The sequence below is a fragment of the Hyla sarda genome, chromosome 1, assembly GCF_029499605.1.
Source record: "Hyla sarda isolate aHylSar1 chromosome 1, aHylSar1.hap1, whole genome shotgun sequence".
In the NCBI taxonomy this organism is placed as follows: domain Eukaryota; kingdom Metazoa; phylum Chordata; class Amphibia; order Anura; family Hylidae; genus Hyla; species Hyla sarda.
The window spans coordinates 343,156,127-343,168,905 of NC_079189.1; the positions used below are offsets into that span (position 1 = coordinate 343,156,127).

The following is a 12,779-nucleotide window of genomic DNA, read 5'->3' on the forward strand; positions in this document are numbered from 1 at the left end:
TGTGTCCTGGCAACTTTATGACATATTTTTCCGTGGTCAGACAGCTGCATGTAAATGTTGCATTGCCAAGCATAATGTCAAGCATTGCATTGAGTGTTGTTAAGGACACCTCCACTGCAATGTGGAGCAGTGGAAACATGTTATGTGGTATGATGAATAACACTTCTCTGGAAATCTGATGGGCGAGTCTGCCAAAAGAATGTTACCTGCATTACTGCATTGTGCGAAGTGTGATAATGCCATGGCGTTGTTTCCAGGGCTAGCCTAAGCCCTTTAGTTCAATTGACGAGCACATGACTGTGCCCCAGCGCACAAGCAAGGACCGCAAAGACATAGTTGGGTGAGCTTGAAGTAGAAGGAAATACCTGGCTCTCACAGAGCTTTGACCCCAACCTTATCGAACATCTTTGGCATCAACTAGAATAGGGATTTTGAGCCAAGACGTCTTGTCCAACATCTGTGTCTAACCTCAAAAATGCTCTTCTAGATGAATGGGTAAAAAGTCTCACAGAAACTCTGCCGAAAGGCTTCTCAGAAGGGTGGAAGGGGCCGACTCTTTATTTATTTATTTTTTCTTTCACTGGTTACCTGGCATGTGGAATTTTTCCAGCACTGTATAGACAGTGGCATAGTTACCAAGGATAGGAAATATTAGTGTAGATAAGTCTCCAAGTAATTATACTAATGAATGTCAAAACCTAGTTTTTCTTCATTGTGAATGTATACTTGTACTTGTCTGTGTGAATGCTTTCAGTGTTACTCATGGTGACTGACCACACTACCTATGTCTGACTTGTTTTTTAAATATACAATCCTTATCATATGTTAACCTTTATGCTGATTCATTTACTTATCATATTTATTTATCATATTTCTGTTGATGAGTTTTACATGCAACGTTAGATTGCATCTTAAAGGGATTGTCATTTTTTTTTTTCAAATGGCAATAATGCTTTCAGTAGCAAGCTTTGCATTTTTAAGTGTGAGTAATAATACATAAGGAAAACACTCAAAAATTTACTTGTGACAGTTGATTGTAGTGTTCCGTAATTGTTATCTGGATTCAGCATACAAGCGGTATAGATTTCCCATACAAACTCATGCATTGGTGCATGTGTATTTTCTTGTGCGATAAGTATTACAGTTATAAAATTTTATTAATAATGAGAAAATACAATTTAGACATGTGTGATGACATGACTGGGTTTTAATCCACTAGGAATAGGCAATAAAGGTTCCTATTGCATAACTGCAAGTAGTGATCATAAAACCATGAGAAATGAACAAGAAAAGTATTATGGAGCCTTTGATACTTAAATTTTTTACACAAAACCAGAATTTTCTTGCATTTGGAAACGTGTTTACTTATTTCTCCCTTATTAGAGACTTTATATGGTATATGATTTAATAAGTTCTTTAAAAACCCAGTTAAATAAAAAAGAAAAATAAGGAACTGCATATAATACATTTAAAAGTTTAAATAAATAATATGAGTTCCATCTAGAAACCTCTAGAGAAATGTTTTTTATTAGAGAATAATGTGGAGGTTTTTGTGTATGCCTTTTTGCTTACCATTTTGCTGATGTGGCAGGCATGAGGCATTTGGTTTACAAATGCACAATGCACAATGATTTGGATTCTGTAATGCAGCCTACATTTCTCATGAATCCGGGTCGGTCAGTGTCATGACTGTGAGATGTCAGCTGCTATCTGCAGCTGACATCTGCCGGTAATGACTGACATCTGAAATCGCTCTGATGTCCGTCATTTAACTGTTTTAATACCATGATCTATACAGATCACGGCATTTAAATATTAAATTCCGCTATTCCCTGGTGTCTAGTGGTCCCATAGCCATGAGTTGCTAGGGAAGCCCGAGGCCATACCTGGTCTTCGACATCTTCCCTGGCTCTGTGATTGCTTAAGGCTCCCTTTGGCAGCCCTTAGCAATCAAGCACAGATTTCATCGATCAATGTAATGCGATAGCAAAAAGTGTGTTTAAAAAAAAAAGTTACAAAAATGTTTTTAAAAATATTTTAAAAAATTCAACCCCCCCGCCTTTCCCATGTTTTTTATAAAACACTGCACAAACAAAAAGAAAATATTTGGTCACGTGCGTTATTGTCCAAACTATTAAATTATGTTCCTGATCCTGCATGGAGAATGGCATGAACGCAAAAAAATTCCAAACGGCAAAATTGCTGATTTTTAGTTACATTACGTTCCAAAAAAATCGTAATAAAAAGGGATCAAAAAGCCAGAACTACCAAAAAGTGGTATCTTTATAAACTACAGCTAATGGCGCAAAATACAAACCCTAACACACATCCATAGGTGGAAAAATAAAAAGTTATAGGGGAGAGAACATGGTAATGAACTAATTTTTTTTTTAACCATAAAACAAAAAATTATTCAAGTTTGGTATCATTGGAATCGCACCGCCCCATAGAATAAAGATGGAATGTCAGATTTACAATATTTTGAACTCTTAAAAAATTATTGCCCTACAAAATTGTGCAATTCCCAATTTTTTTTTTCAATTTTGCCCTGCATATAATTTTTTTCTGGCTTTGTAATACATTGTATGAAAAAAATAATTGAATCCCTGGAAAGTCCAACCCGTCACGCAAAAAATAAACCCTAATACAACTTTGTCAGTCGAAAAATAAAAAAGTTATGGGTCTTAGAAAGTAAGGAGGAAAAAAACGTGAGCCAGAAAAAATTATTTGCTGGGTCATGAAGGGGTTAAAGAAGAATTGCATGAGACAAAAGGGATTTGGCCTGCAATCACAATTGATCTCTTTAGGCTGTGTTCATACAACACATATTTAACACAAATTTTTCTACAATTTAGCAGTTTTGGCAGCCATTTTCAAAAATTTTTGTAAAAATTCAACTTTTTTACAAAATTGTGTACAATTGTTATACAATTTCCATTTTTGCTATGATTTAGAAAAAAATCAGAGAAAAAAAATGCTAAAACGTGGCATAACATTTTAATGTGTGAACAAATCCACAGGGGAGGTTTATAACTACGATAGATCCTTATCCCATAGAGATAGCAGGTAGAGCTGAGATAGAAGCTAGTGGAAAGGACATCCTGACATCCTGTTGTAACCATTAGGTACTAGAAGATTTGTAGAGTCAGATTTGTGATCACGTGACCAATTAGAGTAATTAAACACTTGGATGTAGCTGCGCTGGAATAAAACAAATCTAAACAAATTACTCTGTAGAATGGAGTACTTCTTTAAGATCTTATCAGTTCAGAGACCCACACTTACTTATCTTGTAAAAGCTGTGGACTATGATAGGTGTTATTTATATATTGCTGGTATATTAAAATAGAATTTAAATTTTTTATTCCTAAAGTTTAATTATTTTATCTTTTTTACCTTTTTACTCATAAAGTACATCGAACATACATGTACGCCCTAGTCCTGCTCCCGTTATATGAATTGCGCTCAGGAGCTGAGTGCGCTTCATACCTGGTGATACCTGGTTGCTGTGAGCAACCATGACCCACTGCTAATGCCTGGCATGGGCGATCAGGCCGATGCCTGGTATTAACCCTTTAGATGCCTTAAATGAGAAAAATCTGAATTTGGTAGCTTACAGGAGCTGATCAGCTGAGGGGACGGTGGGAGGGCCCCTCACCTGCCTCCTTGACGTCCGATTTGCGCTCCAATTCTCCAGAAAGCCATGACAGGCAGGAGCAATGGAGCGCCGATAACGCTGATCAATGCTGTGCTATAGCACAGCATTGAACAGTATATGTAAAACAAAAGTGTAAAAAAATTGAAAAAACAAAGTTAATAAATGTGAATTAACTCCTTACTTAAAGGGGTTATCCAGGAAAAAAACCTTTTTTTATATGTTAACTGGCTCCAGAAAGTTAAACAGATTTGTAAATTACTTCTATTAAAAAATCGTAATCCTTTCAGTACTTATGAGCTTCTGAAGTTAAGGTTGTTCTTTTCTGTCTAAGTGCTCTCTGATGACACCTGTCTCGGGGAAACGCCCAGTTTAGAAGCAAATTCCCATAGCAAACCTCTTCTAAACTGGGCGTTTCCCGAGACAGGTGTCATCAGAGAGCACTTAGACAGAAAAGAACAACCTTAACTTCAGAAGCTCATAAGTACTGAAAGGATTAAGCTTTTTTAATATAAGTAATTTACAAATCTGTTTAACTTTCTGCAGCCAATTGATATATATATATAAAAGAAAAGTTTTTCACTGGAACACCCCTTTAATAAAAGTGTTAATCACCCCCCTCCCCTTTTCCCGTTTTTTAAATAAAATTATGGGGGGAAAAATAAGCATATGTGGTTATTGTCCGATGAGTAAAATGATAATTAAAATATAAAGTTAATTAAACCATGCAGTCAATGGCGTAAACATAAAAAAAATTCCCAAATTGCGTATTTTTGCTTTATATTGCATAAAAAAATGACTAAAAATCAAAAAGTTAAAAAAAAAACAATGGTACTGATAAAAATAGAGCACAAAAAAATAGCTCTCATACAGCCTTATATCAATAAAATTAAAAAGTTGGAAGTAGTAAAATGAACCAAAACCTATATAATTGGGCATCACTTTCATTTTATGGACCCACAGAATAAGGATAATGTGTCATTTATTTATACATTTTTTTATTTCGCCCCACAAATATTTTTGTTTTTTCACTGTAAATTTTTTGGTAAAATCAGTGATATCATTACAAAGTACAATTGGTGTGGTGCAAAAAACAAGCCCTTATATGGGTCTGTAGGTGGAAATTTGCAAGCATTATGGCTTTTAGAAGGCGAGGAAGAAAAAACGCAAGTACAAAATTAAAAAACTGATGTCCTTTAGGAGTTAAAGGGAACTGTTAGGCCGGGTACACACTACAGAATCTACAGCCGTAGGCTGGAGTTTCCGAGTGTGGCCAGCACCGACTGAATCAGTCAGCTCTAGGACCACGTGGACATTGCCGTCAGACAGCAGTGTCTGCTTTGTGGATTCTGCCAGACCATTGAGCAAGTTTAATGTTCAGATGGAATTTTTAGATTGGAATTTTCAGATGGAAATGGAGTCCACCAGTTACACATCTTAAAGTTGTCTAGATGCCGCAATCACTACTAATGCTCACTACTATACAGTTAAATGATGGACATCAGCGTGATCTCCGATGTCAGACATTACTGACAGCTGCTGGGTATGGTGCAGGCCCAGCTCACGAGCCTGTGCCTTACTCAGCCCATGATGTAAATGTACTTCATGGGTTGGAAAGGGGCTAAATGGATCTGGACTTAACTTTTAAGTCATCCATGTTCCCATTATTAATCTTTGGGTCAGGCCCTCTGACCTGATCCCCTCCTCTTCATCCACCCTTACCCCTTCCCTTCATTCATTTCCTCCTCTCCTTGGTTGAACTTGATGAGCATGTGTCTTTTTTACAACCATTACTAACTATAAATCTATGCCATAATTCTTAAGGCAGACTTCCTGGATGAGAAAAGATTTATTAGTTATATCGCACTTTAGACTCATCGCCATGATTGGTTTAGAAATTGTTTATCAGAGAGAGATCAAATAGAAGAGAGAAAGGGCAAATGTTCCTTTCAGGGGGCTTTACAGATGTACAGATCAAGGTAGTCAATTATAATTTATTCTTTTTAACACGAAAGACATTCAGAAAGCATAAGACTTAATTCTTTTTACTCACGTAAGGAAAGAGTAATGGTGAAAGTCATGATTATGCTTAAAGAAGAAGAAATGTGTGCCACATATATGATACATCAGAAGGATCAGAAATTGTCTTTACTAAAACCTGTAATTCACACCACTAAAATAGTAACAGTAACAAGTACTAAAATAAAGGCACAAAATGACCTTGAAGGCACCAAATCCACACAACAGATTTTTGTGCTCCTCACTGTGTATTCTCCTACCTTTGGGGAGTTACGTCCTCCTCTGCTAGCGTTCGGGTATATTCCAGCACTGCCTTTTACATGGGCAAGTAGGAAAGCAGCAGCATGACAACTCCTTGTTCTGTACTAACCTTTGTACTCTGTCACAGGTGTTAACACTTCTCTAGCAAAAGATTGACTCGTCGCTTCTTGTTCTGTATGGAACATAATCCAGTCTTCAGCCAATAAGGAAGTAAAAGAACAGCAAGATTAGATCTTTCGCTTTCTGACCTCTGCAGGATAATCAGGTCAATGGTAACAAGGTCTATTACAGTACTAGATCTGTGAGGTTGCCTAATGAATATTTAAGCAGCGTTTGGCTGGAAGGATACAATTAAGTAGGTATTACTTGAATGCCTGTATTTAGATGAGTGTGCAGTATCATGTATGAGTAACAAGGTACAGGCTATTTAATGCTTTAAATAGAAATACTCACAGTACCTTTTACACTTGAATTAAGCATCCTTATATGAGGACACGTGCCAGAACACATACTCTCCTGAAAAACTCTTATTGCTTTCTATTCGAGTATTGTCAGTATTGGGGATATTTAGCCAAACAGAAAAAAAGAGCCAGTTTGCTGTTTTCATTCCGAAAATTACCTTTGCGAAATAAAAACTGCAATTTGATTGGTTGTTATAAGTAATGCCAACGCTATACTTTTGATAAATCTCTTCCACTGTATCAGGTTTTTTTTTGTTTTTTTGTGCATACATCATTTTTCCATACAAAGAATGCCAAAAGTTATTTTATTCTGTTTGCCAGACACTTCTCTCTCAAACTGTATTGTCCTTTTTTTTTTAATCTGCAAGTCATATACAGGCAGATGTTTCAGCAGGTCTTGTAAACGTCCTTGGTACCCCGTTAGACAAACACAAGGATTGTAGCCATGGCACTAAGATGTAAATAGAATCAATAACATTCTGAACAATTTCAAAGTGAAGCTGTCGGATGGTTTCATATGTATAACTAATCAGAGGGGATAAGTGTTAAAGGGGTACTCCTGTGAAAACCTTTTTTCTTTTAAATCAACTGGTGGCAGAAAGTTAAACATATTTGTAAATTACTTCTATTAAAAAATCTTAATCCTTCCAGTACTTATTAGCTGCTTAATGCTACAGAGGAAATTCATTTCTTTTTGGAACACTGATGACATCACGAGCACAGTGCTCTCTGCTGACATATCTGTCCATTTTAGCAACCATGCATAGCAGATGCATAGCAGATGCATGCTAAGGGCAGCATGGTGGCTCAGTGGTTAGCACTGCTGCTGTGCAGTGCTGGGGACTTGGGTTCAAATCCCACTAAGGACCTCAATAAATAAAGCGTTATTATTATTATAATAATGTCAGCAGAGAGAACTGTGCTCGTGATGTCATCAGAGAGCATTCCAAAAAGAAAAGAATTTCCTCTGTAGTATTCAGCAGCTAATAAGTACAGGAAGGATTAAGATTTTTTAATAGAAGTAATTTACAAATATGTTTAACTTTCTGCCACCAGCTGATTTGAAAGAAAAAAGGTTTTCACTGGAGTACCCCTTTAAAAGCATAGCTTCTTTCTTCCAAAAACAGTGCTACACATGTCCACAGGCTGGCTGTAGTATTACAACTCAGCTCCATTCGCTTCAATGGAACTGAGCTGTAATACCTCACACAACCTGAGGACAGTTGCGGCTCTGTTTCTGGAAGAAATCTGCTACATTTTGCTAATACTGGAAAACCCATTTTTAAGATTAGTGCACACCTTATTTCCTACCCGATCTAACATTGGACATAAAAGATTGGACACTTGTGGAGGCAACAACCTAATGTCCAGCATGTCTAATGCGTTTGTTCTACTCTGATTATTAAGGTGCATACACAATACTTGCCAGGCTTCAAAAAAATTGCCAAATCAATTGTCCCTTCTGGTATGCCTCTGTATCTGTCAACATACAATGTCACATTGCATTCTATAAAAAAAAATCATGTGTAGGAGGATTTATGCAATGTGCAGCCAAGAGGTTTGTCTAGAGCTCTGCTTCTTGAAGTGATGGTAATGTGTTGATCTGATCTGAATCTAGGTGCTGCACTGTTATACAATCTTGGTAGTATCACCTAATAATATCATAACACTTTGCGAGTCGAAGGTTTGTATCTGTAGCCAATAAAAGGCTTTGAGCATTTTATCTTGCCACTACACTAGCTGACATTTTTCATTCTTTTTTTTTTTATCAGTAAGTAAACTTCATGGATGTTTTATTGTGTTACAGAAAAGAAGATCATATTCGTGCTGCTGAGGAGGACATTGAACATGAGAAACGAGCAGCGGAAGACATTATTAAGAATATGCCTGAGGAGAAACAAGCTATATACTTCACCATGAAAGCAAAGAATGAGCAACTTTTAAAGGTGCCATCCATAAAGCGAATCATCTTTATATATACATTCCAAACATTCCTGCATGTTTTAGTATGTACATAGCAAGTGGCAGAAATTATGAATTGTCTTCTGAATCTGATCATATGTCCTGTGTGTAGTAGTCAGCATATACGGAGGAGACCACACAATTGATACACCATCTACATTACCTCTCTACATGCCCTTAATAATATGGTGTAATTTTAGGTGTACCTGTCATTTGCAAAAACTTTTATATAATGTAGATAACATTATATGTATATTTGTAATGTACATTGGTTAAAAAATGTTTGGGTGAAAAACTGCTGTCTTGTCCGAGCAGTTATTGCTTGTGTGTTTCTGTGCAGAGACAAAATACAGGAATTGTAGGAGGACAAGCAGGGCTCTGTGCAGTGAGGACAAGCAGGGCTCTGTGCAGTGAGGACAAGCAGGGCTCTGTGCAGTGAGGACAAGCAGGGCTCTGTGCAGTGAGGACAAGCAGGGCTCTGTGCACTGAGGACAAGCGGGGCTCTGTGCACTGAGGCTCTATGACACACCCCTGGCTCACACATCAGGCTGATTGACAACCCAGGAGCCTACACAGAGTCCTGCTTGTCCTGCCCTCACTTCCTGTATATTGTCTCTGCACAGAGACACATAGGCAACAGCTGCAGGGACAAGACTGCATGTATATAAATTATACACATAATGGTATTCACTACATTATATAAAATGTTTTTGCAAATGACAGGTATGCTTTAACTGAATCTCTTCCAAATTAAAATGTGAGTAGTAACCTGTTAAAGAGGTTAACAGCTTTCGGTTATCCCCTCTTGTTAAAAGGGTCCCTTGACAATAAGCAAATCACAAAGTGTCGTCCCACTGGGTCCCCCAGCGATCAGCTGTTAGGTTTACTAACAGTAACTGTTCGATTACCTTGCAGCACCAACAAAAGAGAAATTACATTATTCTTTCAACTGAAGGATTTGTGTATGTAATGCAGGACAGGTCCTCCATAGTTCCTGCTTTAATCTCTACTACTGTGATCAGTAGTGGCTGTGGCATGATCCTTGGGGTTTCACTTCTTTAATCAGGTCACTGGATAGCCTGGTCCTTAAAGGGTTACTCCTCCCCTAGACATCTGGGGGTCCGGGTCGTCCATCAGGAGGGGGCGTAGTGTGACATCACAGCTGCCGGGTCAGAGATCGCAGGGGTCCCAGCAGCCGGACCCCCGCGATCAGACATCTTATTCCCTATCCTTTGGATAGGGGATAAGATGTCAAGGGGTGAAGTACTCCTTTAAGGCCCTTTTAGACGGGCTAATTCTGCCCCAATTTCTATGATCGGCAGTCCTTTACTGATCCTTTAAAAGGCTTAATCAATAAATTTCTCATTGTCAGCCATTAACTACTTGTTTACACAAGGTGATATATGCCCAATGTTGATAATTTAAAAGATCTTGTTTGTCAGCTGATAGTTAGCCCTTTCACACAAGCCAATTATTGGTAATGGGCGTCCCTAATAATCGCGCCATGTAAATGTGCTTTTATACGTAGCGTAGTAAGTGGCGCTTTAGTAGAAACCTGTATGATAATGTCACATATCATAATTTATAAGCATTCAGAGGAATGATGATACTTTGTAATTTTGTAAAAACAAAATAACAGACAAAGCCACTTTTAATAAGCAGTCATCACATTATAGCAACAATTTACACTGTTCTTTATATTTGATACTTGTAGACGCTGGAGGTGCAGCAAATAGAGCTTGATTCACTCAATCAGAAGAAAGAAGCTCTGGAAATGGTTAGTATTCAGTGAATAAAGACATTTCTCTATACAGGACCACAATCTTACTCTCAATTTACTCTATATTTACTTTTTTAAAGTGTTTGTGTTGTTGTAAAAACATTTATAAAATGTTGCATGGACGTTTGATTGGACAGAGTGTTAAGACCTCTCCTATCTCTAGATATAGCTGAAAAAGCGCCTGGGAGCATTTCAACACTGGAAAACTCATCCCTTATCCTAAGTATGGGGCTAAGTTTCAGATCATGGGGGTCCGACCGCTGGGACCCCCTGCGATCTCCCGTACGGGGCCCCGGTAATCTAAGGGAAGGGGTGTGTCGCCTCCACACGAAGCAGCGGCTGACACGCCCACTCAATACAACTCCATGGGAGAGCCGGAGCGCTCTCTGGCTCTGCCATTGGGCTGTATTGAGGGGGCGTGTCAGCTGCTGCTTCGTGCGGTGGCGACACACCCCTTCCCTCAGACTACCGGGGCCCCATACGTGCGATCGCGCGGGGGGATTGTCGGTAGGGGTCCCAGCAGGCGGAAAGTTGTCCCCTATCCTTAGGATAGGCAATTATTAACCAATTATTCTCCCCAGATCCCTGTCTTCTGCGTCTCTCTGCACAAGAAAAGCCCCATGGACTTATAATGGAGCATTTCTTGTGCAGCAGAATGGAGATCATGGGATAGGGGAGTGAAATGCTTAACAGCATGCTTCACCTAGCTATATCTAGTGATCGATTTAAAGCAAAAATGTTGTTTATTTTTTTTAATGACACTTTTAACTTTCTAATACATTTTATTTATTTATTCTTGAGGCGCTTGATTGTTGTAGCTTTCAATGAGTACACATTTTCTTTAATCACTGTGTTAAAGTTATGTGCAAATACAGTATTTTGACACTCATTTTAATCCTTAAAAAAGCTAGTGTTCACAGGAAAAATGAGTCTCAAACTTTTTTTGAGACATTTGTTGTATTTTCCAGGCATTATTTTGTCCATTTTGCTACATCAAATGCTATTATGCAGTTTGCAGACTATTTTTGTGTTACAAATGACACAAGAAAGGTGTCGGAAAACATTCCAGACAACTGACTTTTTGGAGACGTAAATTGACCAAAAGAATACCCTTGCACTTAATTTTGCATTAGTTATTATTACAAACATAAAATTGGACTTAATGTGAACTGTTTTCTATGCATTTCACTGGTTAAAAAACCAGCCACTGTTTGAGACCTAAATCCAACCTTTTTTTGATGTCTTACATTGTGCACTTATACTAAAGTTTCTTTAAAGTGATTGTCCATCTTTTATTACCTGTATTTTTTATGTTCTACATCAAAATGTCCTTATAACAATCTGCATGGAGAAAGAATTACATGATACATTCTAAGGGAACTTGAGAGCCTATTGCATACTGTTTTAGTATTTAGTTCAATGTACTAACAGTATATCACAATCTCATGGCCTCTCCCTATTGAAGCTACAGGAAGCTATAGCTTTATTATCTAACACTCTGTATGCAGGGGATTTGGTGTTATGTATAAGAAAAGCAGATCACTATAAGCGCACGATAAGAAACCTTTCAGCCCTGGATTTTCAACCCATTAAGAAATACACACTTTTTGCCTCTGGCACATCTGATCATGGAGTTACTTTGGTTATTTTGTATACAGTTTTATATTGGATATTCTGCTTTTGTAATAACATACACATTCTCTTTTAATAATTCATCAGTTTTTATGAGTGCACACGTGCAGAAAACAGCTCTGGATATGTACATGTATGCTTCAAACCTATGTAACTAAAATGTAGACCATTTTATGGCATTCCTATTTATTAATATAAATCCTGTCCGTTTCTGGGCTTCATACTGTAGGCAGTAGTTGACAGCCTTTTCTGTACTAGTATGTATACAGAGGTAGCTGTCAGTCCCTAAATAGGACCACACACTGAACTCGGGAGCTTTCATTGAGCATATAAATAAATAAAATGCAATCCATACAGATACTAAATCTGTTCCCATTATATGACATGTCAATGTGTTCAGTTCCTACTGCTTTATAACGGTTCCTACTGCTTTTAAATATGAAGCATTCCTTTAAAAGTGAGAACATATTTATAATAATCTTGCACCACCACTGAAAAAATTAGTCCACAGGAGCTGTCAGCATAGTGCAAGTACTGTGATGATATAGGGTCATATTAACGTAATTTACACATGACGGCCACCATTTGCAGTGCGTAGAGACAGTACAGTCTTTGTGTCCTATATAGTGTTGTTGACATTCTCTTGCGTTCCTTAAAACAAAGGATGCATTTCACTTAAAGGACAATAGAGTGCAGTCATGCTTCTTTTTATTTACTGATATTACATAAAATTCAGTCGTATAAACACTTTGGAGTCGATTCCTTGTAATGTCCTTAATACTTTTATCATTTTCCCTTAGGAAATTACACTTTCCCAGGTTAAACAAGAAGCCGTATTGCTCTATGAGAAGCTCCATGAGCTTGAGACTCGTCGAGACCAAGCTATTGCAGAAGATAAGAGCATAGGCTCTCCACAGGAGGAAAGAGAAAAGTTGTTCAAACAGGTATCAGGCAGAAAGGACATTGCTGTAAAGGGTATAACTGCAAACACCACCATGGCTTTGTATTT

General features: G+C 37.8%; 2 protein-coding genes across 6 annotated transcripts in view; one reads left to right on the forward strand and one right to left on the reverse strand.

Moving 5' to 3' along the window:
* Positions 1-12,779, forward strand: part of IFT74 (intraflagellar transport 74) — a 118,038-nt gene that overhangs the window by 44,745 nt on the left and 60,514 nt on the right. For all 3 annotated transcript variants that reach the window (XM_056520777.1, XM_056520768.1, XM_056520758.1), the window contains exons 9-11: positions 8,204-8,342; positions 10,073-10,135; positions 12,571-12,714. In XM_056520777.1, coding sequence (XP_056376752.1) covers positions 8,204-8,342; positions 10,073-10,135; positions 12,571-12,714 — 346 coding nt within the window. The remainder of the gene's footprint in view (positions 1-8,203; positions 8,343-10,072; positions 10,136-12,570; positions 12,715-12,779) is intronic.
* LRRC19 (leucine rich repeat containing 19) overlaps positions 1-12,779 on the reverse strand; it is a 57,619-nt gene that overhangs the window by 21,353 nt on the left and 23,487 nt on the right. The window contains exon 2 of one of the 3 annotated variants that reach the window (XM_056520791.1): positions 6,045-6,128. The gene's annotated coding sequence lies outside the window, so the exon portion shown is untranslated. Of the gene's footprint in view, positions 1-5,934; positions 6,640-12,779 lie in introns of those variants that run through there. The other 2 variants (XM_056520800.1, XM_056520804.1) reach the window with 2 other exon arrangements.